The sequence below is a fragment of the Balaenoptera ricei genome, chromosome X (genome assembly GCF_028023285.1).
Source record: "Balaenoptera ricei isolate mBalRic1 chromosome X, mBalRic1.hap2, whole genome shotgun sequence".
NCBI lineage: Eukaryota > Metazoa > Chordata > Mammalia > Artiodactyla > Balaenopteridae > Balaenoptera > Balaenoptera ricei.
The window spans coordinates 93932423-93959629 of NC_082660.1; the positions used below are offsets into that span (position 1 = coordinate 93932423).

Sequence of the window (27207 nt, forward strand, 5' to 3'; positions counted from 1 at the left end):
CAGAAGTCCACGCACTGGAGTGAAGGTTCTGAGCCCCATGTCAGGCTTCCCAACCTGGGGGTCTGGCAACGGGAGGAGGAATTCCTAGAGAATCAGACTTTGAAGCCTAGTGGGAATTGATTGCAGGACTTCGACAGGACTGGGGAAAACAGAGACTCCACTCTTGGAGGGCACACACAAAGTAGTGTGTGCATCGGGACCCAGGGGAAGGAGCAGTGACCCCAGGGGAGACTGAACCAGACCTACCTGCTAGTGTTGGAGGGTCTCCTGCAGAGGCGGGGGTGGGGGGCACTGTGGCTCACTGTGGGGACAAGGACACTGGCAGCAGAGGTTCTGGGAGGTACTCCTTGGTGTGAGCCTTCCCAGAGTCTGTCATTAGTCCCACCAAAGAGCCCAGGTAGGCTCCAGTGTTGGGTTGCCTCAGGCAAAACAACCAACAGGGAGGGAACCCAGCCCCACCCATCAACAGTCAAGCGGATTAAAGTTTTACTGAGCTCTGCCCACCAGAGCAACAGTCAGCTCTACCCACCACCAGTCCTTCCCATCAGGAAACTTAAACAAGCCTTAGATAGCCTCATCCACCAGAGGGCAGACAGCAGAAGCAAGAACTACAATCCTGCAGCCTGTGGAACAACAACCACATTCATAGAAAGACACACAAGATGAAAAGGCAGAGGGCTACGTACCAGATGAAGGAACAAGATAAAACCCCAGAAAAACAACTAAATGAAGTGGAGATAGGCGACCTTCCAGAAAAAGAATTCAGAATAATGATAGTGAAGATGATCCAGGACCTCAGGAAAAGAATGGAGACAAAGGTCGAGAAGATGCAAGAAATGTTTAACAAAGACCTAGAAGAATTAAAGAACAAACAAACAGGGATGAACAGTACAATAACTGAAATGAAAACTACACTAGAAGGAATCAATAGCAGAATAACTGAGGCAGAAGAACGGATAAGTGACCTGGAAGACAGAATGGTGGAATTCACTGCTGCGGAACAGACTAAAGAAAAAAGAATGAAAAGACATGAAGACAGCCTAAGAGACCTCTGGGACAACATTAAACGCAACAATATTCACATTATAGGGGTCCCAGAAGGAGAAGAGAGAGAGAAAGGGCCAGAGAAAATACTTGAAGAGATTATAGTCGAAAACTTCCCTAACATGGGAAAGGAAATAGCCACCCAAGTCCAGGAAGCACAACGAGTCCCATACAGGATAAACCCAAGGAGAAACATGCTGAGACACATAGTAATCAAATTGGCAAAAATTAAAGACAAAGAAGAATTATTGAAAGCAGCAAGGGAAAAACGACAAATAACATACAAGGGAACTCCCATAAAGTTAACAGCTGATTTCTCAGCAGAAACTCTGCAAGCCAGAAGGGAGTGGCATGATATACTTAAAGTGATGAAAGGGAAGAACCTACAACCAAGATTACTCTACCTGGCAAGGATCTCATTCAGATTCGATGGAGAAATCAAAAGCTTTACACACAAGCAAAAGCTAAGAGAATTCAGCACCACCAAACCAGCTCTACAACAAATGCTAAAGGAACTTCTCTAAGTGGGAAACACAAGAGAAGAAAAGGACCTACAAAAACAAACACAAAACAATTAAGAAAATGGTCATAGGAACATACATATCGATAATTACCTTAAACGTGAATGGATTAAATGCTCCAACCAAAAGACACAGGCTTGCTGAATGCATACAAAAACAAGACCCATCTATATGCTGTCTACAAGAGACCCACTTCAGACCTAGGGACACATACAGACTGAAAGTGAGGGGATGGGAAAAGATATTCCATGCAAATGGAAATCAAAAGAAAGCTGGAGTAGCTATACTCATATCAGATAAAATAGACTTTAAAATAAAGAATGTTACAAGAGACAAGGAAGGACACTACATAATGATCAAGGGATCAATCCAAGAAGAAGATATAACAAGTATAAATATATATGCACCCAACATAGGAACACCTCAATACATAAGGAAACTGCTAACAGCTCTAAAAGCGGAAATCAACAGTAACACAATAATAGTGGGGGACTTTAACACCTCACTTACACCAATGGAGAGATCATCCAAAGTGAAAATAAATAAGGAAACAGAAGCTTTAAATGACACAATAGACCAGATTGATTTAATTGATATTTATAAGACATTCCATCCAAAAACAGCAGATTACACTTTCTTCTCAAGTGCGCACAGAACATTCTCCAGGATAGATCACATCTTGGGTCACAAATCAAGCCTCAGTAAATTTAAGAAAATTGAAATCATATCAAGCATCTTTTCTGACCACAACGCTATGAGATTAGAAATGAATTACAGGGAAGAAAACGTAAAAAACCACAAACACATGGAGGCTAAACAGTATGTTACTAAACAACCAAGAGATCACTGAAGAAATCAAAGAGGAAAGCAAAAAATACCTAGAGCCAAATGACAATGAAAACACAATGATCCAAAACCTACGGGATGCAGCAAAAGCAGTTCTAAGAGGGAAGTTTATAGCTATACAAGCCTACCTCAAGAAACAAGAAAAATCTCAAGTAAACAATCTAACCTTACACCTAAAGGAACTAGAGAAAGAAGAACAAACAAAACCCAAAGTTAACAGAAGGAAAGAAATTATAAAGATCAGATCAGAAATAAATGAAATAGAAACAAAGAAAACAATAGCAAAGATCAATAAAACTAAAAACTTGTTCTTGGAGAAGATAAACAAAATTGATAACCATTAGCCAGACTCATCAAGAAAAAGAAGGAGAGGACTCAAATCAATAAAATTAGAAATGAAAAAGGAGAAGTTACAACAGACACTGCAGAAATACAAAGCATCCTAAGAGACTACTACAAGCAACACTATGCCAATAAAATGGACAACCTGGAAGAAATGGACAAATTCTTAGAAAAGTATAACCTTCCAAGACTGAACCAGGAAGAAACAGAAAATATGAACAGACCAATCACAAGTAATGAAATTGAAACTGGGATTGAAAATCTTCCAACAAACAAAAGTCCAGGACCAGATGGCTTCACAGGTGAATTCTATCAAACATTTAGAGAAGAGCTAACACCCATCCTTCTCAAACTCTTCCAAAAATTGCAGAGGAAGGAACACTCCAAAACTCATTCTATGAGGCCATCATCACCCTGATACCAAAACCAGACAAAGATACTACAAAAAAAGATAATTACAGACCAATATCACTGATGAATATAGATGCAAAAATCCTCAACAAAATACTAGCAAACAGAATCCAACAACACATTGAAAGGATCATTTACCATGATCAAGTGGGATTTATCCCAGGTATGCAAGGATTCTTCAGTATACGCAAATCAATCAACGTGATACACCATATTAACAAATTGAAGAAATTTGTTATTTCTTCTCTAAAACCATATGATCCAATTATACTCCAATAAAGATGTTAAAAAAAAACAAAAACCATATGATCATCTCAATAGATGCAGAAAAAGCTTTTGACAAAATTCAACACCCATTTATGATAAAAACTCTCCAGAAAGTGGGCATAGAGGGAACCTACCTCAACATAATAAAGGCCATATACAACAAACCCACAGCAAACATCATTCTCAATGGTGAAAAACTGAAAGCATTTCCTCTAAGATCAGGAATGAGACAAGGATGTCCACTCTCTCCACTATTATTCAACATAGTTTTGGAAGTCCTAGCCATGGCAATCAGAGAAGAAAAAGAAATAAAAGGAATACAAATTGGAAAAGAAAAAGTAAAGCTGTCACTGTTTGCAGATGACATGATACTATACATAGAGAATCCTAAAAATGCCACCAGAAAACTACTAGAGCTAATCAATGAATTTGGTAAAGTTGCAGGATACAAAATTAATGCACAGAAATCTCTTGCATTTCTATACACTAATGATGAAAAATCTGAAAGTGAAATTATGGAAACACTCCCATTTACCATTGCAACAAAAAGAATAAAATACCTAGGAATAAACCTACCTAGGGAGACAAAAGACCTGTATGCAGAAAACTATAAGACACTGATGAAAGAAATTAAAGATGATACCAACAGATGGAGAGATATACCATGTTATTGGATTGGAAGAATCAATATTGTGAAAATGACTATACTACCCAAAGCAATCTACAGATTCAACACAATCCCTATCAAATTACCAATGGCATTTTTTACGGAGCTAGAACAAATCATCTTAAAATTTGTATGGAGACACAAAAGACCCCGAATAGCCAAAGCAGTCTTGAGGCAAAAAAACGGAGCTGGAGGAATCAGACTCCCTGACTTCAGACAAAACTACAGTAATCAAGACAATTTGGTACTGGCACAAAAACAGAAACATAGATCAATGGAACAAGATAGAAAGCCCAGAGATTAACCCAAGCACCTATGGTCAATTAATCTATGACAAAGGAGGCAAAGATATACAATGGAGAAAAGACAGTCTCTTCAATAAGTGGTGCTGGGAAAACTGGACAGCTACATGTAAAAGAATGAAATTAGAACACTCCCTAACACCATACACAAAAATAAACTCAAAATGGATTAGAGACCTAAATATAAGACTGGACACTATAAAACTCTTAGAGGAAAACATAGGAAGAACACTCTTTGACATAAATCACAGCAAGATCTTTTTTGATCCACCTCCTAGAGTAATGGAAATAAAAACAAAAATAAACAAATGGGACCTAATGAAACTTCAAAGCTTTTGCACAGCAAAGGAAAACATAAACAAGACGAAAAGACAACCCTCAGAATGGGAGAAAATATTTGCAAACGAATCAACGGACAAAGGATTAATCTCCAAAATATATAAACAGCTCATGCAGCTCATTATTAAAGAAACAAACAACTCAATCCAAAAATGGGCAGAAGACCTAAATAGACATTTCTCCAAAGAAGACATACAGATGGCCAAGAAGCACATGAATAGCTGCTCAACATCACTAATTATTAGAGAATTGCAACTCAAAACTACAATGAGGTATCACCTCACACCAGTTAGAATGGGCATCATCAGAAAATCTACAAACAACAAATGCTGGAGAGGGTGTGGAGAAAAGGGAACCCTCTTGCACTGTTGGTGGGAATGTAAATTGATACAGCCGCTATGGAGAACAGTATGGAGGTTCCTTAAAAAACTAAAAATAGAATTACCATATGACCCAGCAATCCCACTACTGGGCATATACCCAGAGAAAACCATAATTCAAAAAGACACATGCACCCCAATGTTCACTGTAGCACTATTTACAATAGCCAGGTCATGGAAGCAACCTAAATGCCCATCGACAGATGAATGGATAAAGAAGTTGTGGTACATATATACAATGGAATATTACTCAGCCATAAAAAGGAACGAAATTGAGTCATTTGTTGAGACGTGGATGGACCTAGAGACTGTCATACAGAGTGAAGTAAGTCAGGAAGAGAAAAACAAATATCGTATATTAACGCATGTATGTGGAACCTAGAAAAATGGTACAGACGAACCGGTTTGCAGGGCAGAATTTGAGATACAGATGTAAAGAACAAACGTATGGACACCAAGGGGGGAAAACCGCGGTGGGGTGGGTATGGTGGTGTGCTGAATTGGGCGATTGAGATTGACATGTATACACTGATGTTTATAAAACTGATGACTAATAAGAACCTACAGTATAGAAAAACAAACAAACAAACAAACAAAAAACAACCAATACTAAACTTTCTTTGGGTTATTTGTATGGAAATATGTTAATATAAATGTTTCAGACATTACATGAAATTTCTAAAAATCTTATATGGTCTGGTATAATGTTATAAGTCATAATCCTAGTTATTACTTTAAAATGTATATCTCAGAAATAACTAAATTCCCTTGTCAATTGCATTATTATGAAGTTTCATCAAATCTTTAACCGTGGTCATTTTTAAGTCTTTTGTCATTTACAGACAGTTCTGGGTGTATGCTGATGCTTTTGCAAATATGTTCCTATAAAAGGGTTTCATCTTCAAGAAATTCATGGAAAAGACTCTGACAAGTACAGGTTTCTGGTAACTGACTGTACTGCTGAACTGAATGAATAAGCATTTTCAGAACTCTAATGGAAAACTGATGAATTCATAAAGGTGCTAACAAAAGATCAAGATAAAAAAAATTAATTACATGGGACTGAGTGAACTGATGAGGATGATTATATTTTTTGTGACTTTCTGTTTGAATAAAAAAAAAATCCCACAAGGACTCAGAGGCAAAAAATATACAAATCAATTTTCACTGCAAAGTAAAGCAGCTGTTACAGTGGAGGATTACTGGACTGTATGTCAATATTATGACATAGTATGAGTGTGTTTCGTGTTTGGTAATTGCAATCATTGTTGCTTTTGTTGTGGTCATCCATTTACAATGCTTGGTGTCAGTTTATCTCTTGTAAAAATAAAATACAGTGTGTATGTGTTAAAAAAAAAAGATTGAGAAACCCTGCTCTTTTCCTTTTAAGTCAGTTCCACTGAGATAGTAGTGGTGGGTTGCTAGGCAACCCTGATTAAGCATCCCTTGGTGTTTCCACTTTGCCACATACTAAAAGGTCATCCTATTTCATTCACCATCTCCCAGTCCCACTGTGCCCCCAGGGATGTTAAGTGCTACAGAAATCCGTAGTGAGATAATGACAAGGGAGGTCCACGAAGGACTTTGGACCATCAAAAGAAAAGGACACCTTAAGCAGCAGGAAGAAAGTCTTGTTAACAAAACATGTGTCAACAATATGCCTTAAATATCTGTGGAATCCATCCACTTGCTATCCTGGCTCATCTGAAGGAGTGCAACAGTTTCCCTAAACGGTCTCCCTGCATCTACACTTGCCACCTCCAATCTGTTCTCCAAATAGCAGCCAGAATTTTGTTTTGAAAATGTAAGTCTGATCATATCACTCCTCTGCTTACAACTCTTCAGTGGTTCTCCATTATCCTTCCGATACAGTCAATGCTCCCCTTAGCATGACATCTAGCCCCTGCCTACTACTTCAGCCTTGTCTCGCCCCTTGCAATCTATGACCCTGCCATGATGATCAATTTCAGTTGTCTCCCAAGGAGATAATCTCTCTCTGTATCTCTCCTTTACCTCGATAACTTTTACTTAAACGTTCACTTCAGACACCATATCCTCTGAGAAGTCTTCCCTATTCATCCTAGTCTGGGTTGGTTGCCCCTACTGTATGTGCTCAGGTTACCTACACCTTCTTAGCATCCATCAAATATATCTGGCTATTTCCTTCACTAGACTGTGAGCTCTTCAGTGGCAGGGACTGTTTCCATCGTGTTCACTGTTCCTAGCTGAGTGCCTGGCACATAGTAAGTATATTTTGAATTAATGAATGGATGGATGGTTTGTATTCGTCTCTGCTGGCTTCTGTTTGCTCTCTTGGCCCTCCTTGTTACTACTTGCCCCAAGAGCTGTGAGCCATTTAGATTACAAGATTTTGAAAGAATTGGGTCCCTCCTCCCCACTGCAACTTTAGGTCTAATCTGTCAGTCTCTGGTAGAAACTTCCATTTAACCCTTCCATTATGCACTGAGCCACCTGCAGTTGTGTAGATCAAGAACCTGGCAAAGAGACAGCCATGGGTGTCTTTGAGAGCCCTAGCCCTCATAAACGCAAAGAAGGAGTGGCTTCCGGGAGCATGGGGAATGGCCATCCCAGCTGAGTCCCCTTACAAAGCGAGCCTCTGCTGCTCTTATCCTGGACACTAGAGTTGTACTGGGGGTGGAATTGCTGTGGCTTTCAGAAGCCCCTGACCTGGCCCCACCTTTTTCCTTGGGGCTCCTATAAAACCTAATGTTGCACAAACTCAAGAGTGAGCGGAAGTTCCCTGACTTAGTCCCTTGCTCTGTGGGGCTGGCCAATGAAGCTATTTAGTTCGGGGTGCATGCCTACGTATTTTGCTTATTGGCCAATGAGGCCAAGAAACGGTCCCCAACATAGAGAACAGACTTGTGGTTGCCAAAGGGGAGGGGGTGGGGAAGGACTGGGAGTTTGGGATTAGCAGATGCAAACTGGTGTATATAGAATGGATAAACAACAAGGTCATACTGTATAGCACAGGGAACTACATTCAATATCCTGTGATAAACCATAATGGAAAAGAATATGAAAAAAGGATGCCTCTATGTGTATAACTGAGTCACTTTGCTGTACAGCAGAGATTGACACAACATTGTAAATCAACTATACTTCAATAAAAATATATATACGTAAAAAGAAAAGGTCATCAAAATCTGATAAGGCATCAAATACTGCAACCCCCACCCCAAATCAAACCAAATCAAACAATCCTCCAACAAAGTCCATTTTTTCCATAAGAGAAAACAAAGTGATTCCTGGGAGCAGGTGGATTGTGTTTGCTCACAGGAGGGGATTGGAGGAAGAAGTTCTCTCAGCAAGAATAAGGCATAAATTGCAGCACTTCCCTGAGATAGAGGAGAATCTCCTTCTTGTGTGGCAGTGGCAATAAACAAGGGCAGGGTTCTTAGGTCTGAACTACTTTTCTGCCTCTGGCTTTCATACAAGGCCACTACCGAAGCCCCACCTGGCCCTGAAGCCCTCGCCTAAGCCCAGTCTGCCTCTCAGAGCCTCTTCAATATCCGTGTCCATTTAGAAAATACATTTACAGGCCTACCTCGGAGATATTGTGGGTTCGGTTCCAGATCACTGCAATAAAGCAGATATTGCAATAAAGCGAATCACATAAATCTTTTGGTTTCCCAGTGCATATAAAAGCTATGTTTACACTACACTGTAGTCTCTAGTAAGTGTGTAATAACATTATGTCTAAAAAACCAATGTGTATACCTTAATTAAAAAATACTTTTTGCTAAAAAAATGCTAACCATCATCTGACAACGCAAGGTTGCCACAAACCTTCAAGTCGTTAAAAAACGCAGTATCTGCGAAGTGCAATAAAGCGAAGTGCAATAAAACGAAGTATGCTTGTATAGGAAGTGATCTCTGACAACGTCCCCTAGGACATTAGATCCTAATCTGAGTTTTGTCACTATTTATCCCTAGAGGGCTTAGGACCACCTCAAAGGTTTCCTGGTGACTCAAAAATAATTGGAAACATCACCAGCTGCTTTAGGCCTAGGTCTACCACCCAGTTCTTTCTACCTAGACCCCTAATAATTATAACAATAGTTAACATTTATTGAGCGGTTATTATGTACCAAACACTGTTCTCTGTGTTAATACATTATCTTATTTATTACTTGCAATAACCCTATGGAAGAGGTAATATTTCCATGTTACAGGTGAGGAGACTGAGATGTTAAGGAATTTACCTAAGATCACCATTAGTAAATGACAAGGCAGGGACTTAAATCAAAATCTACCTGACTCTATTCTCTTACTCTTAACCACTATTACCCCCACCCCCACCTCCCCACCATATAGCAAATTTGTAAATTCACTCTGGGTGTCTGGATTACCCCCTGTTTAAGTCCCCAGTAAAAATCCTCTTAAAAATAAACACTGGGAGATGGGCGATCACAGGGCCTGGTTTCCATCAATACAGAGCAAGAGGGAATATATTCACTGGAAGATCTGCAAAAGCTGTGTTGTTTTGGTTTCCCATTATTTCTCCGTGGCCTAGTACAGTGCCTGGTACATAGTACGTGCTCAGTAAATATTTATTGAATGAATGAATGAGTTTGCTCCCTGATTTTCTCAGAGCCTTGCTGACTGTAAGGACATTGAGGTGACAACCTCTAAATTCTGCACATGAAGACATGAGGCAGGGAGAACCTAGGCCTAGTTCCATCAGCACAAATCTCTCTGTGTAATCAAAATATCACCAGGCCTTAGGTGATCAAAGTCTACTGACTTTAATTGCTATTTGCTACCTCAAAGTTTTCTCACCCCAAAAGAAGGGACATTGTCTCTAGAGTTCTTTGTAATAGTATCCGATTTCCGACATAGCAAGAAACAGATGTCGGATTGTTTGATTGTTTCTTGTGAAGCATGACCTTGAGAAAGTCATTCTATCTCTCTGGGCTGTAATGCCCTCATCTGTACCGTGAGGGAGTGGGACTTTCTACTTGCTAAGGGTCTTTTAATCTTGGACATGCTAGTATTTCCTGATGAAAGTCAAAGTAAGTCAGCACTGTCTCTACTCGTTCCCCAGCCAGACAGCATCTGCAACCCAAGCCTCCACACTGTTAGCAATGTTGTTAGCGGTATGTTCTGGGGGAAGAGAATGCAGGCCACCTGCTCTTGCTCGATGGCTCTTCCCTACCTTAAATCCAAGGAAAATAGTCAGCAGGAGGGAACAGGGGATGAATGGGAAATGGGGAGCTCTATGGCAAGCAAGTTCCCTTGCATGTCTCTTCACCTTAGGCAAAGAGGCCCGGGAGCCGGAGTTCTGAGTTGTCATGGTGAGCACAGTGGTGATGCCTAGGCCCACCCGGGCAGGGGCAGCACCCATGTTGATCCAGAAGGAGACCCAGGACAGGATGACGATGAGTAGGCTGGGGATATACATCTGAATCAGGTAGTAGCCCATCTGTCGTTCCAGGTGAAACTTTACCTCGATGCAGGTGAATTTCCCTGCAAGGAAAGAGGTGAGGTATCAGGCCCCAGGTCCCCAGCCTGCAGCTGAGCCTGAGAGGCAGGACTAGGGCAGCCCTATTTCTGTGGGCCAGCCTCTGGGAACCTAACCTGGGCCAAAAAATGAGCCTTTCGAAATGGCCCCAGGGAGCACCAGATGCATGTTTTGAGGAAACTCTCAGAGAAGCCATTGGGGACTTGACCTCTTGCTCCCAGCACTTTAGTTGCCAGCAGAAGGCCTTCCCCGTGACAGCACTGCAAGAGGATTAAGGGTGGGAGGGCTCCAGAGCCAGACTGTATGGCTTTGAATCCTGAACCTTCCACTCACTAGCTGTGTGACCTCAGGCAAAACACCTAAGCGTTTAAAGCTTCAGTTTCCTTGCCTGTAAAATAGAGTAACAACAATATCAATTCCATCATTGGGCAGTTGTAGGAATTAAATGAGATAATGTATTTGAGGTGTTGAGCACTAGGTAGCTGGTACTATTATCATGATTAACAAAACGAGCTTAGACTCCACTCAAATCTCAGCAGCCTAGCTTGTGTGTGCTGGGACCCTTGAAGCTCTCCGTCAACGATTCACTGAGATAAACACTGCCTGTGTCTTAAGCAAGTCAGAAGAGCAGGATAGCAAACATCTGGAAACAATGTCTAACAGAGACCAGCTCTGGACAGCAGGCAGCGGGTTCCCAGAAAGCATCTGGCAGCAGCATTCTATTCCACCCACAAAAAGTGCATTGGCCCCAGGCACGTGTACCAATGCTCGCCTCCTCTGCCAGCCATCTTCACTTTACCCTGCTTTCCACTCCCCAAGGCTAAGAAAACACAAGCTCAGAGCTTCTGGCAGCAGACGCTTAGGATAACCAAAGCAAAAAGCAGAGGATGTGTATATTATTATTTTATGTCTGATTCCTCAAGATTAGTGATTTCATCAATGACTGATTGTGGCTTCGACATGCCGTGTGATGCTGTGATCTCCTACTCTTCCCTGAGTCCACCCACCCTGGGCTTCTTGCCATGACATGTTTTGGCTAGGTATCCATATTTTCTTTCCTTTCTTTCCTTCCTTCCTTCCTTTTTTTTTTTTTTTTTGGTGATAGCAGTTTTGTTTTCAATGACAAAATTAACACTTGTTTAGCACAGAACGAAAGTGCGAAGTAGAGAAAGAATAATAATATTCATAAGCTGACATTTGTCAAGCCCCTACTAAGTGCCCTGACTTTATATAGTTTATCTCATTTAAATCGCATAGCAACTCTTTGGGGCAGGTAAAATTATTATTTCCCATTTTACAGACAGGGATACTGAGGCTCAAAGAGATTAAGTTATGTTGCTCAAGGGCACCCAACTAGTAAATGGTGCAGCCAGAATTCAAACTCAGCTCTATCTGACTCGAGTTCTTGCTCTTATCTGTTGTATCATACTGCTTTAGAAACGCTTAGTGCTATTTCCTTCCAGAGTTTTTAAACACATGCTTTTGGTTTGTTTCTTTCATCACAATAGAATCATTCTGTGTATACAACTTTGAATCTTAGCCTTTTCCACTTGAAGTTTCCCATGTTAATATAAGCACCTTGCAAGCGTTCTTTTAAACGTCTGGATAATATCCCACTAAGCAGATGCGCTATGTAATTTACTTAACTTCCACCCTATTGGTGGCTATTTAGAGCAGTTCCAAGATTTTGCTAGTATAAACCGTGACCCAGGAAGCCTCTTGGGGTCTAAAGTCAATATGATATTTTGGAATATTTCCTTATAATAAATTCCAGGCAGTGGAATTCCTGGATCAACAGGTTGGGAAACAAATTTAGCTTCCAGACTAAAGATCTCCCCTCTTCAGCTTGTGGCCTCTATCTCAGGGTCATAGCTCTTCACAGCCAAATTGCCGGGGGAAATGAGGAGCCAGCAGCGATTAGGGAAGCTGCAGGGGGCAGACGCTCAGGCTGGAAAACCAGCTCCTCTCCATTTCCTGGCACGCTTTTCACACCTGGGAAACCAAGCCAGTTCATGAGAGTTGGGCAGTGGGGACAGTGGTAGGAGGTGTGGACGGTAAGCCAGCTGGTGACCTGAATTCTGTTCTCTCCTGGTTCAGTGTACTCATTGACTACTCCCAGATGTAGATTCCCCACTTTCCACATGAAGTTGGCCCCAGGACAGGTGGAACACTCCTGCCACTCACTGGCACAGGACCATTTGTTCTGCAGCGTGTGATAGGGACAAGAACAAGGGCTTTGGCATTAGACAGATCTGGATTTGAATTCTAAATCAGCCATTTACTAGCTGTGTGACTTGGACAACTGATTCAACTTCTTAGCACCTCAGTTTTCTCTTTCTGAGAAATGGGGCTGATCACCCCTACCATAATGAGATAAGACATATGAAGCACTTAGCACCACATCTGGTACAGATTGGACCTTCAGTAGAGGCCAGCTGCCTTGCCCCTTTCCCTCCCATCTGGAGGCCCTCTTGTGGCCCACAGCCAGTAAAGATCTTGGGTTTTTACCTGTGTTGTAGCGCTTGGTACAATAGCCTAGATCCTTCTCATCCCGCAAGACAAACTGGGGCAGAGTCAACCCCTCAGCCACTTGGACAGCAGGAGCATCTTCCAGCCACTCAAACACGAGGTCATTCATGGTGTAGCCAACTGAAAGTGACAGAGATGGCAGAGGACTGCAGAGTGTGGTGGTTGGACAGGGGTAGGGAGAGGGTTAGAACTGGCAGGAAAGAACAAATGAGGAATAAGGCCTGGGTTTTAGGAGTTTCATGCTCATCTTGGAAAGGAAAACCATTCGGAAGAGGGTCAATTGCCTCATGGGCCCAGCCTAAGTGGGTAAATCAGAAAGATTCCAGATTCCTCTCCTACCTAGTTCTCAAGCTTTAGAAAGGCCCAAAGAGAAATTATTCTGGCAGACCTAGAAAGCACGTCAAAAGGCTTGGAAAGATGTCAAGGAAACCAGCTGGGAACCTCCTGCCCTATCTCAAACCCAGGGGAGTAAGCATGTGTACCGACCACATGTCTTGAGCTGAGCCAGCCTCAGAGCTGGGGCTTCTGCCACCTCACTCCAGGGAGGAAAGAGCTATTTATACCTTGCCAGTCATGCATGGGACAATGTGCATACCACAGACTCCCAGCCAGAGTCCTGACCTGGGGCAAATTGAGAGCTAACATTGAAAATGCCAAGTTGCTCACAGATAGCTAGCAGTTCACGAAGGCTCTTGCCACATAGATGACTATACTCACACGTCGGGTAGAAATGGGAGCAGAAACACCAAGGCTCACGGATGTCCAGTGTAGGGCCTTGGCCCAGAGTAGCTTTGTGACTTTGGGCAAGTCACTTCCCCTTCTGTAAAATGCTCCACCTACTTTTCAGAGGGGGTAATGAGGACCTGGATGTGAAGGTGGTTTATGAACTCTAAAAAGCTGACCACATAGGACATATTCTATCCATTACTGTTATTATATGTTGGAAACAGCCTGACAAGACTTCTTCTTTGAGGATCAAATGGATATCTCCTGACGCCACAGTCTCACTTGCCCAGGAGATAGCAAAGGAATGGACATGGGCGATGGTCCAGCCTTGTTATCCTTTAGCTTCTCTGCACTTGGGGCAGCCTCTGCAGGCTGGCAGCCCTGCCCTTGGTAGCCCTTGGCTGACCTTGCTATCCTGGGTACTGTCCTATGCCTAGAACTGTCCTCTCCCACCTCTCTACAAAAGCTATCTGTACACACTACTATATGTAAAATAGATAAACAACAAGGACCTACTGTATAACACAGGGAACTATATTCAGTATCTTGTAATAACCTATAATGGAAAATGATCTGAAAAAGAACATATATATATATATATATATATATATATATCCGAATTATTTTGCTGTACACCTGAAATTAACACAACATTGTAACTATACTTCAGTTAAAAAAAAGTATGTGTTCACAAGGAATCAGGGTTCAAAGACTCCCCCCTTCCCTGCCAACTCTGGATTTTTATAGGCATCTTGAATGTCTTAACTCAGGGGAAGTAAAGGTAGAATTACTTCAGGCACTGTGAGAGGGAAATTATATCTGGACAGAGGAGGTACCCCTCAAATGACCCTCCACATCCAGCATAAGCACATTTGTATGTAAGGCTGGAGCCTTCCCATTCCCCGGCCCTGTGGGGCAGCCAGACCTGCCAATAGCGAGGGGATGGAAAAGCACACTGGGCTGAGTGTTAGCAAGCCCTGGCTTCTAGTCTCACCTGTGCCAAGAGCTCACTGTGTGTGCTTGGGGAAGTCCATCCCCACTCTGGGCTGCCCTTCTCCTGTCTGGACTATCATGGTGTGGGGTTAACTAGCTGGTATCTCAGGCCTCACTCTGTGACTCTCTAGGGACACTTACAGCTCTCCAACTGCATCGTGCAGGTCTGGATATCCATGGGGAAGTTCTTCAGGTCCATTGGGCAGGATAAAATGAGAGTCAGCCTGGCAGGGACAGTAAGAAAGAAGTTAGGCCGGCTTACTGGGGCTCAGTACAGCACAGGGAACCCTCCGCCCACCCCTCAGCCTCTACCCCTTGCCCCAAGCTCTCCTGGCTGTACGCCAGCTGCACCTGATGCTGTAGAGCACGTTTCCATTCTTGAAGATGCGCAGCAACTTGTTGTCTGTGGTCACCTCGTGGAAATTGGCCCCTTTCTCATTGGCAAAGAACAGGTCTGGCTTCCAAATCGAGTCCAGCATGGAGGGATCGAGGTCCAGCGAGTCATCAGGATATTCTCGGTAGGCCAGGCGTGGGTCGTTCCACTGCTGCCGCAAGAAGACGTTCACCCGGTAGTCCTGAACAGAGATGGGCCCATCAGAGGCAGTGCTATTGCAGGGGCCTAGCAAGCCTACCTGGGCAGGAAGGCCATGAGGAAGAAATGCTGGGAGCACATCTCAGGGGCAGTGGGCATTTTCCACTGGAGAAGGAACCTGCTTTGGGCTGATATGGTAAAGAAGGGAAGGGAAAAGACATTTATTAAGTACTTACTATGTGCCAGGCTCTCTGCTAAGTGCTTTCTTCATATGCATCATCTCACTTAAATCTCATGTCAACCCTGAGAGGAGGGTGCTGTTATGATCCCCATTTTACAGATGAGGAAACTGAGACAAAGAGAGATTTGAGTAACCTGCTTAAGAGATGGTAGAGTCAGGGTTTGAACGCAGGTTTATCTGATTTCCAAGCCTGTGCCATGCATCAAGCTACCTTCCAAACTGGACCATCTGCTGCTTAGGCTAGTCTGCCTTTAGCCACTAAAACCCTGGGCTGGGGAAGGATAAACTCCCAGTGACCGACTTTGGACATCCCATGGCTTTAGCCATGACCCTGAAACAGGGAGAGGATGGCAGAGGGAGGAAAGTCTTGCTATCTGGTGGGCTTCACCCATTCACACTAGAGTGGAAGCGGGAGCAGGGCGATGCTTTACCATGGTAGTCTCGGTGATGGAGCTGAAACTGTTGATGAAGATGTTGCAGGTCACGTTCACAGGTGGGCCTAAGGGTAGCAAAGCACAGCCATATTGGCAGGGCATTCCCGGAATCTGGGAGAAGTTTCCAAGACTCCCTCCCTGAGCTTGAGGCCAGGGTACTGCTGGCCCATGGATGATTGGGGAGGGGACGCTCCTTCTGAGCTGTGAGAGCCAGCCCTGTACCTCCAGCCTCCTGGCCCTGAGGTAGGCAATGGGGGCTAGCTCTGCAGTATGTCCCCAAAAGAAGTGGGGAGGGAGGGGTTTTTTGTAGGATGAATGCTTCTTACCTTTAAAATTGGGCCGAATCCTGGCATCATATCCAGATGTTCGCCCCATAAGCTTGTCCAGGAAATCAGAGGGGGACATGGGCTGGGACACCTTGGTCCCAGATTTGACTTCTTCTTTTGCCAAGGCCACCCTGGACAGGAGAGATAAAGAATTAATAACTGAGATCAGTTGTATTCTGCCTTTATCACAGACCCTCTCCTTCCTTGTTCCCTCCCCACTTTGGCTGGTCTCTCCATCAGGCAGGAGGATTAGGAGATGGGTTTCTAGGTGCCCACTTGCAAAATGAGAAGTACAGAAACCCATAAGCCAACACAGCAACTCAATAGTTAGTCCTAGAAGATTGCTTTCACATACATTAGATCTTTTTGCCCTCAAAATTCTCAGCGTGATGGGGGTGAAAACTGTTATTTCCATCTTATAGGTGAGAAAACTGAGGCTTCCAAAGGAGTAATCTGTGAGACTGTAAATTGGTGCAGCCACTGTGGAAAACAATGTGGAGTTCCCTCAAAATATTAAAAGTTGAACTACCTTATGATCTAGCAATTCTACTTCTGGGTATTTATCCAAAGGAAACGAGATCACTATGTTGAAGAAATATCTGCACCCCCCCCCATGTTCATAGCAGCATTATTTGCAATGGCCAAGACACGGAAATCACCCAAGTGTCCATCAATGGATGAATAGATAAAGAAGATGTGGTGTATATATACAATGGAATACTACTCAGCTATAGAAAAGAATGAAATAATGCCATTTGCAGCAACATGGATGGACTTGGAGGGTATTATGCTAAATGAAATAAATCAGACAGAGAAAGACAAATACCATATGATCTCATATGTGGAATCTATTAAACGGATAGATAGATAGATAGATAGATCAACCGTCCAAAAGAAAAGTGACTTGCCCAAAGTCTCACAGCTGGTGAGTGACACAGGGCCCAGGACAAGGACTTGAACCCAAGGCTGAGGCCTCATCCAGTATTCTCTTTCTGAAGGTGCCTTGAACATACTCAAACAAGAGTGACAGAAATAATGTGGCTGTGGCACTGCTTTGCACATCTGGCCTAGCCAAGGGTGGGAAGGGCTCAAGGGCAATTTACACCCCTGAGAGTTGGTTTTAGTTGCTTGGCCTTCATGCTGATTCCTCAGGGGCTAGGACCCAGCTTCTGGAGAGGGCAGCTTGGCTTCTGGTGTTTGCCCCAGCAGGAAGCTATATTCTGAGCTGAACCTCAGTTCAGGGTTGTGGCAGCTGCAGGCAGGTAATCTCACCTTGGCAATAAAATAGGCAGGAAAGCAGGGCTCTAGGAGCATGGGAAAGCCTCCCAGTAAAGTGGCCATGCTGTGAAGGTCAACTCCCATCCTTTCTTCCTAAGAGCTTCATTTTGAGGAGGGGGCCAGTGTGCTTTGGCCTAGCCTAGAGGCCAGCCCCCTTCTCCCCTGACAAGTTTCCCTCTAAGAGCAGCAAAGTTCCTTCCATATGCCTGCTTGTCTGCTTACCAGCCAATAGCTAGACCAGGGACCAGGAGCTCAGCAAGGGCTTGAGGGCAGGCGTGGGGCTCACACTGAGCTCAGGCTGGACTCCTGGCTGGGTCCTGTGGCTCCTGCTCCATCCTGCCGTCATCACCAGAGCCAGCTCCCCGGCTGCCACTACTGCTGCTGCAATGCTGGGGCTGGGAGGTGGGGTGACTGCTGTCCTTCTGGGTCTGAGTCTCCTTTGAACCAGCGAGCTCCTCTTTCCCAGTAAATCTATGGACCTGCCAGTGACTGATAGAATAATACAAATAGCTGAGGCACCATGCTAAACGCTTTATCTAGTATAGTTCTCACATCAGTCCTCTCAATAATCACTCTTATTATCCTCCAGCTATAGTTGAGGAGTGCAAAATGGAGTGACTTGTTCATGATCATACAGTTCCTAAATGGTAAAGCCGAGATTCCAACCCAGAGCTACTGACTTCAAAACTAAGTCCATCTACCGCAATACCATGATGCAAGCAGCCCAGGGCGGTCTGCCAAGGAACCAGAGTGGGGGAAGGTCAGTGGCAGCCGCACCCTGACCCTTAGAGTCTTGCTTCCTTGAATCCCATGAGCAGGAGGAAGCTCTTACCCTGGGAACAGAGGCCACCTTGGCCCCGAGCGGGGGTGGCCAGAGCAGGTGGCCTAAGCAGGCTCTGAAAACCCAAGGAGGCGGGTGCTGGTGCTGGTGCAAGCAGAGGTCCGTGGCTTCACCACGGGGCGTCCACACTGGCCAGGTGCTGCTGCTGGCCGCTTGTCACCTGCCTGCCGGGAGGCCACGTGGCCCTGCAGGTGGAGCAGCCAGACCCTTGCCACCGTCCTCAGCCTCACTCTCATGTCACCTCTCCCGCTAACTCCAGCCCCAGGACCCTGGGACTGGCTGTGGGCTCAGCTGTCTTGGGCCCCAACTGCAGTGACAGCCCCGCTTTTCCAGGGTTACCTTGTCTGCGGACCTGAAAGCAGAGTCACCGTGTGCGGCCTCTCCTTGCTCCCTTTCATTCCTGGAAAGTTCCAAACACTGGCAGGACTAGGGAGGTTCCAGAGCTGAAAATCTTTCTCATGGAAGGCCCTGGGGTGGGGTAAGGGGAGAACGCTGATTCTGCTACTGGGTACTTAAGTGACCTTGGCCAGGTCACTTGCCCTCTCTAGACCTCAGTTTCCGTAAATACAATGAAGGATTTGGTCTCAAGATTTCCTGGGCTTCCCTGGTGGCGCAGTGGTTGAGAATCTGCCTGCCAATGCAGGGGACACGGGTTCGAGCCCTGGTCTGGGAGGATCCCACATACCGCGGAGCGGCTGGGCCCGTGAGTCACAACTACTGAGCCTGTGCGTCTGGAGCCTGTGCTCCGCAACAAGAGAGGCCGCGATAGTGAGAGGCCCGCGCACCGCGATGAAGAGTGGCCCCCGCTTGCTGCAACTAGAGAAAGCCCTAGCACAGAAACGAAGACCCAACACAGCCATAAATAAATAAATAAAACAATTAAAAAAAAAGTGTTAAAGATTTCCTAAGGGCCTGCCTTGCTCTAATCACTCAAGTGGGAATGCTGCCACCAAAGCTTGGGCCTTGAGGCAACTTCCCCTCCAGCAGGGCCAGCAAGCATCAGCTGGGTGCCCCCTTCTGCCTGCATCCTCCTATCAACTCCAGCTGAGCTGCCATTGCACTTCGGGCTGCTTTTCACTCTGAAGAAGTTTATCACTGCCCCCCCCAGCCACTGCATCCCTGCCTGATTGCCCCCTAATGTGTCCGCCAGCAGTGAGGCAGGAGGCTCCTGAGAGGCAAGCAGATCTTGGCGTGCTCCTTGAATGAAGAGGAGGAGGACGATACCGCGGTGGCACTCACCTGCCTCCACCTTGGGAGGCATTCTTCTGACCAGTTCAGCCCAAGGCACAGCCATCTTTCCTCCTCAGCTCACCCTATCCACCTAGAATGGCTCCTGGTCTAATGAGAAAGTGAGAATGGGTGGGAGGCCATTTACAAGGAGCCCAAAGCATGTCTTGCCCCCAAGCCCAGGAAATGATGGCCACTTAGTGCCCCTCCAGGGACAGTGAGCTGCCAGGTTCCCCCCGGGCAGGGTAAGGTGACTGCAGAGGGCCAAGGTTTGGTCAGCCAAAATCATTCTGATATGGTTTTGGGAAAATCCTTGCTCCTTGAAATCTCTTGGGTGAGCAGCTGGCAGATGTTGGTGTCATTTTTAAGGATCTGAGGAATGTGTGGCCAAGCTGGTAGGGAGATATAGGGTTGCATGGCAGGACAGATGGCTTCTGTCCCGGGGCTCACTCCCTAGCCCCTACCCTGGCCCAGGAAAGTCTCACCCATGCAGAAGCCTTCCCACCTGCTCTGGAGCTTTGACAGCCTTTATGAAAGTCTCCTGGGATCTGATTGGGGGAGGGTGTGTCCTGCCCTGCAGCCTTCCAGACTGTGGGCTTTTTGTAAACTTCAAGGAAACTGTGCCAGGGCCCCTGCTACCCCCGGCCGGTATTTGCATGCATCTCCTTCTCACCCCCACTCAGCTCACCTGAGGAGGACCTGCCCTGGCAGGGTCCAGAGGAGAAGGAAGGAGAGGGTTGCTGGAACAAGAGTTGTCATTCTGCGGGGACCCTGGAGTCCTTTCTCAGCCTGGCTGCCGAGGTGAGAGGGGGTATCCGGGCGGGAACGCCGAAAGTACAGAGCCTTCTTCCTACTTGGGCCACTTGCAAGGAACCCAAGGAGGGCCGGGCTAGGAGTTGCACGCTCTCTCCTCTTCTCTCTTCTCTGTCCCGTCCTTACCAGTCAGGGGCCAGAACTATTCCCCTGGAAGTGATCCTGACACAGATAACCTGCTCCTGCTCTGGCTCGCCTGGGTCTCCGGAGGGCCTCAGCCCTGCCTGCTGGGGTGCTGAAGGAGATTCTTTTTAGGCAGCAATCACTCTCTAAACCCTGGAGAGTCTTGGAGGGGAGGGAAGAGGGAGACTGTAGGAAGATGTTTCCCTCCCTCCCACCTCCCCCTGAGATGCACCCTCTGAAAGCAGCAATTTAAAGGCACAGTCGCCAGCAGCTGGAGTGGGGTTCCGAGCGAGCCTGTGTGCTGGGGAGGAGCTTGGGCTGCCGCTGCAGCCTGGAGAGGGCCGGAGGTGTTCTGTCTAGCTTCTAACTGTCCAGCTGGAGGAGTGCATGCAGGCTGCCCTGATTCCCCAACCTCCCCAGCAGTTCCCCTTTTAGCCTGGAGCCAAGCTGTGGCCGAACTCTAAAGGCTTAATGATTTTTGTAAGGGGGATAAAAACCTGAGAGGGTTTAGGCGGAGCCGCTGGGTTTCCTCCAGCTGACAGCTTCAGGGCTGAGAGGAGATGAGGAGGAGGCAGAGGGCAGGGGTGGCTTTTCCTCAACCCTCTGGGTGGAGACACAAGGGATGGATAAGGCAGAGGAACTTCAGAGTTCTCCTATGTCTGCCTGCCTATCAGTCTGTCCATCTGTCTGTCTGCATGACCCATCTTCATCCTTGTAGTTGTGCATCCTCTTTCCTGCCTGCTTACCTCCCTTAGCTCATCTCTGCTGAGCTTGGGGGGCTCTCTGAAACCCCCTTTCCCCAGCCTGGCTAGGCTGTGAGGAGGAATAGGTGTCCCTGGCAGGGGCAGGGCAGGCCTGGCACATAGCAGGCTTTGCAAGCTTCAGAGGAGTCAAGGGGGCCAAGAGCAATGACCCAGCAACCCCGAAGCCCAGGATGGAGTAGAGAGGCAGGGAGGGTGGGCCGGTCCCCATCCCCTTGCTTCTGCCCGTTTGCTTATAGCATCCAGGTGCTTGAGCAGCTCTTTTCCTGTCGACCTTTCCCCAAACTTGCTCGAGCACCACCTGAACCCCTCAGGGACTTCCGCGAGTGCCTCCCTCCCTCCCTCCCTCTTTTTCCCTACTTTCTTCCTCCCTCTCTCCCTGAAGCTTTCCTTCATCTTTACTCTCTTCTTCTCTAATCTCCCTTCCTGTTTCTTTTCCGGGTCTCACCTTCTGTGTCTGTCTCCCCCTCTTCTTTCACCCTCACTTTCTCTCCATTCCTGTTTTCTCTCTCAACTTCCCATCATCTCCATTTTCTCACTCTCTCTTTTTAAATTACGACGTGAGAAGCAAAATGTTTTCATTTATTCTGCAGTGGAAATTCTCACAACAGCTCGTCGGAGTTCTTGAGTGTGTACTCAGGGGAGGGGTCGGTGCCACTTTATAGGGGTCAATTCCAGCGCTGACTGCGGCCCCTCAGCCCCACCAGAGAAGGGTGTGTGGGGATTGCAAGCTCTTCAAAGGGACCCACTTAGAGGCAATGATGGGTAGAACTTGTGCTGCATCTCCCTTGTGGTTGTGTTATTATTAAAGAAGAGGAATTTTTAAACCACCAATGAAGGGGAAAGAAGATAATTTTAAAGATTACGCACTGAAATGTTGATGGTGGAGCTGGGCTTTTGGAATTGGGACTGGAAACATTATAAGCCTGAAATCATGCTTATATGGTCAGTAAGTACAAAATACAAAGTACTAATTTTCCTGAAAATATCTTTAGCAGCTCTTTCACCTGCTTACCCTCCCTCCGTGTTTTCTGTAAGCATCACAATCCCCACTCCGTGGGCAGGAACCAAGCCTTACAGCACCTCTCAGGGCAGAGCTGCAGGCTAGGGCACTAAGGGGGGCGGGCAGCGGAAGCACTTGATCCTGTTTAACTCACTCCCTCTGACAAGCTTGATTTTGTCACTTCCCCTTCCTCAACTCTTCCCTATTGCTTTCAAGCTGAAGTTCAAGGCGCTGCATGACCTGGTCACTCTGCTCCTCAGCTGATGCATCTCGAGATCCCTGTCTCTGCAGCTTCCACGTTGTTTCACAAGTTGTTCCCTCTGCCAGAGTACTCTTCCCTCCACTCTTATCCTTCTGGACTAAGTTTTGTTGTCCCCCTCTCAAGGAAGACTTCTTGAACTGCCCCTGTCACCCCTCAGATCTGGGTTAGGAGACCCTCCAATGTGTTCCTACAGGACCTTCGCCTTCCCCTTCACAGCACCATCACACTCCGTTAAAACCGCCCGCTTACTTGACTCTCTCCCGGCTACAGACCTCTCAAGCTTCCTGAGGGCAGAGACACGTGAGCCACCCAAACCCCAGGGCCCAGCCCAGAGCTTGGCACATTCCAGGCAACTAGTGAACATCTGTTAAGATGCATTCTGGACACCCAGAGATACTTCCCCAAGCCAGTGCCTCTGCATCTTTCTCTGTCAAATGAGAATGATGAGTCTGACACAAAGAGAGAGAGCCGGCATGAAGGAATGGTAATAAAGGGAAATGAGAAAACAGTTTTCATTCTCTTGCCCCTTAGTCCTGAGGCGTCACCTTCAGTCATCTGGGATTCTAGGCTAATGGAAGGCACAGGCCCCTGGGGACTGATCCATTGTCTCAGGTCTCACCCCCTGTGTGTCCCGTGGGGTCCCTGAGTGCTGAGAACACAGCGGGATCAGTTTCCTGGGAGGAAAGATCCCTTCTTATGAAATGCTGCAGCCATGACCAAGGGTCTGGCCGGCATGCTGAAGGGATACGGCTTCCCAAGGGTGCTGAAAGGCTTTGAGAGAAGGAGGGAGGCCAGGGAGGCAAAGAACTGGATAAGCTGCTCCTAGGAGGCGACAAGAAGCAGGGGAGATGCCCATCCAAGAGTTCCCTCTACTAATAGAAAGCCACGCTTTCTGAAGATGACCTCAGCATTTTCTGGTGTAGGAGGGGCACGAATTTGTGTCCAGCCTCGCCCCACAAACTTTTTCTCTTCTTATTATCAAACTATGGTGTATGTGAATCTCCATGATCCAGAATGTATTGCACCCTTTTCCTATTTTGAAATTGGCTTTCCCTTTGGCCACAAGAAGTGGCTGGATTGCAGCAGGAGGTCACGTAGAAGCTACAATAAGCAAAATGTTTTACTGGATGAAAGATTATTTCATCATGAGAAAACTACTGAGCTGCTAAAAATGGATTAAGCACATCATTTTCATAAATGTTTCATTCCAGGAAAGAGTCTGTCACATTTCAGCCCAATGCAAGGAAAATTACAATTGTGCCCTCCTGACAAGCAGGCTTCTGCAACCTCAGTCTGAGGAGAAGCATGTCTGTGCAGGGTCGAGTATTATCTGGTGAATTCAGTGACTTCTAGGGCTTAATTTGGGGGGCAGAGTTGGAGAGTCTTTTGGCATCCCGTCCTGGACTCAACTCCCCCATACTACTTATCCCACTTATTTAAGTATAAAGTGGTCTGTGGGGTACCTCAAAAGTCGACTGTGCTCCCAAGCTGAGGAAACTCTCAAAGCATTAGTTACTTTTCGGAAGAATTGGGGTAAGAAGTTGGGGGGCATGTGTGAAATAAAAGACAGGCATCTTTTAAAATGTCTGCTGACAAGGACAGGGGCGTTTCGGTTGGATCTCCAAGGAGCAAGGCTGCATCTTGTTGCTGGGTGTGAGTTTTTCTTTTCAGGGTCATTTTCAACCTCCAAGGATGTGACAGTTTACTTGAAAGTGGGGGCTCAACTTCTGGTGCTGAGGGAGCGCTGCCGGCAGAGGCGGGAAGCCCTCATGCCCTTCAGACTCAAGGAGGTATGCAGTGTGTGTGAGGTAATAGTGGTGGTGGGAGTTTCACAGTCCTCGATTCAGCTGGAGGAAGGAAGAAGAAAGAACAAAATGGCAGATGCGTTAGATATGTTCAGTGCTCTCCTAAGACTTTTGGAGAGTGATTGATTTAAGTCCCATGTTTCTAAGATTACCTTTCCTTCTTTTATGGAATATTTCCGGCATGGGTTTTGCAGACCAAGCCTTGGGTATCTGAATTTGGGGGAGCCCGTGGAGAGGTTGACCGAGCTTCTCTCAGACCTCAAAGATGAACCAGCTATCAGCACCAGGATAGCACAGTGAACAATGGTCCTCCCTCTGTTGCTGGCTCTCTGTTCAGTGTCTAGGGGTCAACAGAGAAGTGGGGCTCCAGGCAGGGAGTGTGTGTATTGACTAGAACCCAGATAGGCACCATTCCTCTCCTGCTGGACCCTCAGCATCATTACTCATCCCAGCAGCCACTTGAGAGTGATTCACTAGGCATGCAGGAGAGTTTCATTAAGGTTTCCACAGAGTTTGCATTGACTCTCCTTGTCTCTTGGCTCTCATAACTCTGAAACCTTCTTTTTCGGGGATGACAGGACCATGTCACGCTTCTCCTCAAAAGTAAATTGGTTTTCGCTGGTGATCATGCTCATGAATATCTTATTTCGCTCACCTGGGGACTGTGATCATCCATGATGTGTGAGCTGTGAAGCCCTTGCATAACATAAAAGTAACAGGACTTGGAAAGATGAATAAATATTTACCGTGTGGAATGGACTGTGTTCCCACTGATTCATGAATGCACTTAACAAATATTTATTGAGTGCACATCATATGCCAGATGTTTTAGGTGCTGTAGATACAACAGTGAACAAAGCAGACGAAGTCCACGCCCTTATGTAGCTTACATTCTAGTGGGGTAATGATGTAATTGCCTCCCAAAGAAGGTTCTGCATGGGTCATCAGCAGTGCCCCAGGGCCTGAGTACCTATTGAAGCATTTGATCTGGACATTTATTACATGGCCTAGAAAAAATAGAGATGAAAAAGATGCAAATGAACTTATTTACAAAACAGAAACAGACATAGAGAACAAATTTATGGTTACCGCAGGGGAAATGGGGTTGGGGGACAGATAAATTAGGAGGTCGGAATTAGCATATGCACGCTACAATATATAAAATAGATAATCAACAAGGACCTACTGTATAGCGCAGGGAACTATACTCAATATTTTGTAATAACCTATAAGGGAAAAGAACCTGAAAAAGAATATATATCTATATATATCTATACATATATCTGAATCACTGTGCTGCATATCTGAAACTAACACGATATTGTAAATCAGCTATATTTCAATTAAAAAAAAAAAGAGAGATATGACTTTTCAGCAGACAGGAATGAACTTCATTTCCATGTATCCCAGAATCTGTCTGCTAGTCACATCACAAGAGGTCATCACCTGCTAGACAACCCCCCAAGAAGCTTATCCTCCAATAATCCAACCCTAAACAGAATATACATGTCCGAGTCCCTTGAGTATCTCTGGTGGTGCATACACATTTGCCTGTGACTGATAATAAGCACCTTCCTCAGTAGGATAGTTAGGGGGATTAACGGCACTCTTAGCACTCTTGCTGTGGTGCTTCTCTAAGTGGTCTCCAATTATTTAGGATTCATTCTCTCTCTCTCTCTCTGCCTCTCTTCCTCTCTCTCTTTTGTCTTTGTTTTTCCTTTCTGTCTTTCTTTCAGTCTGTCTTTCTGTCTGTCCTCAAGTCTTTTTTTTTCCCCATGAATAAATTCAATGTCTTTTGCAATAGGATATTGGACACCGAAGTAAGGAAGAATTTAGTTGGTGACTGTACATAGAAATATGCAGAAAGCTGAATTTGCACTAATGATACCAATCATATAGTTATAGTTGGATTAACAATTTTTATATGGCAGGAACTAGAATTTAACATTAGAAAAGATGTGTTAGTTTAATCTTGCACCCCTGTAGTGTTCATCATCTGAATATACACACGTGTGTGCATGCAGACACACACACAGAGCACCTCTTGATAGTGTGAAGATGATGCCCCTGCCACTAGCAATTATCATCTCAGAGTGTGACTGTGGGGTGTGATGAAGTTGGGGTGTGATGAGTAGTCCTTTTCTTCCTGAGTGCAGGTGGATCTTGTTCTTTGATTTGTGGCTATGGTTTCTACATATATTGCACTAATGAAGCCCTTTTCGACACAGTCACTTACACGGGAAAAATTGGAATCCCTTGGTAAGGTGCCAAATTGAACCACTTCTCTGTGTATAGGGTGGGTTAACTCATTTTGTGAAAGTTATGGGGCATATGGCCCAAAGCGACAGATTCTAATCAATGACAGGCACTCCTGAGCTGCTGATCAGACAACAAACCTCAGCAGGTCACACACAGTAGCTTTTGCTGCCACCCGCTCCTGCACGGTCAGCAACATCATCGTCCAACACAGAGAGAATGCTGCTTTGAGAACTCTGACTTCTCTTTCCTGCCCATTGTCAGTTTCTTTCTGTAACCTTCACATTGCCTTTCTACCGTGCATTACATCCCACGTGTTCTATAATCCCCTCACTTTCCACAGCAGTGTGCCCACTGCTGAGTCAAAGGCAGGTGCTGTTTCACAACTGCAAGCCCAGTACAACCAGCCTCAATTACGGTGCAGTTTCAGGATAGACAAATAGGATGCTGAGG

General features: G+C 45.6%; 1 protein-coding gene across 1 annotated transcript; it reads right to left on the reverse strand.

The window, feature by feature from the left end:
• Positions 1-10299: 10299 nt before the first annotated feature.
• Positions 10300-20490, reverse strand: LOC132357243 (glycine receptor subunit alpha-4-like). Its single transcript, XM_059910523.1, is given in 8 exon segments — positions 10300-10334; positions 10337-10609; positions 13113-13253; positions 14994-15076; positions 15204-15427; positions 16057-16124; positions 16386-16516; positions 20420-20490. Coding segments are annotated over 8 exon segments (1026 nt in total).
• Between the last annotated feature and the right edge of the window lie 6717 nt (positions 20491-27207).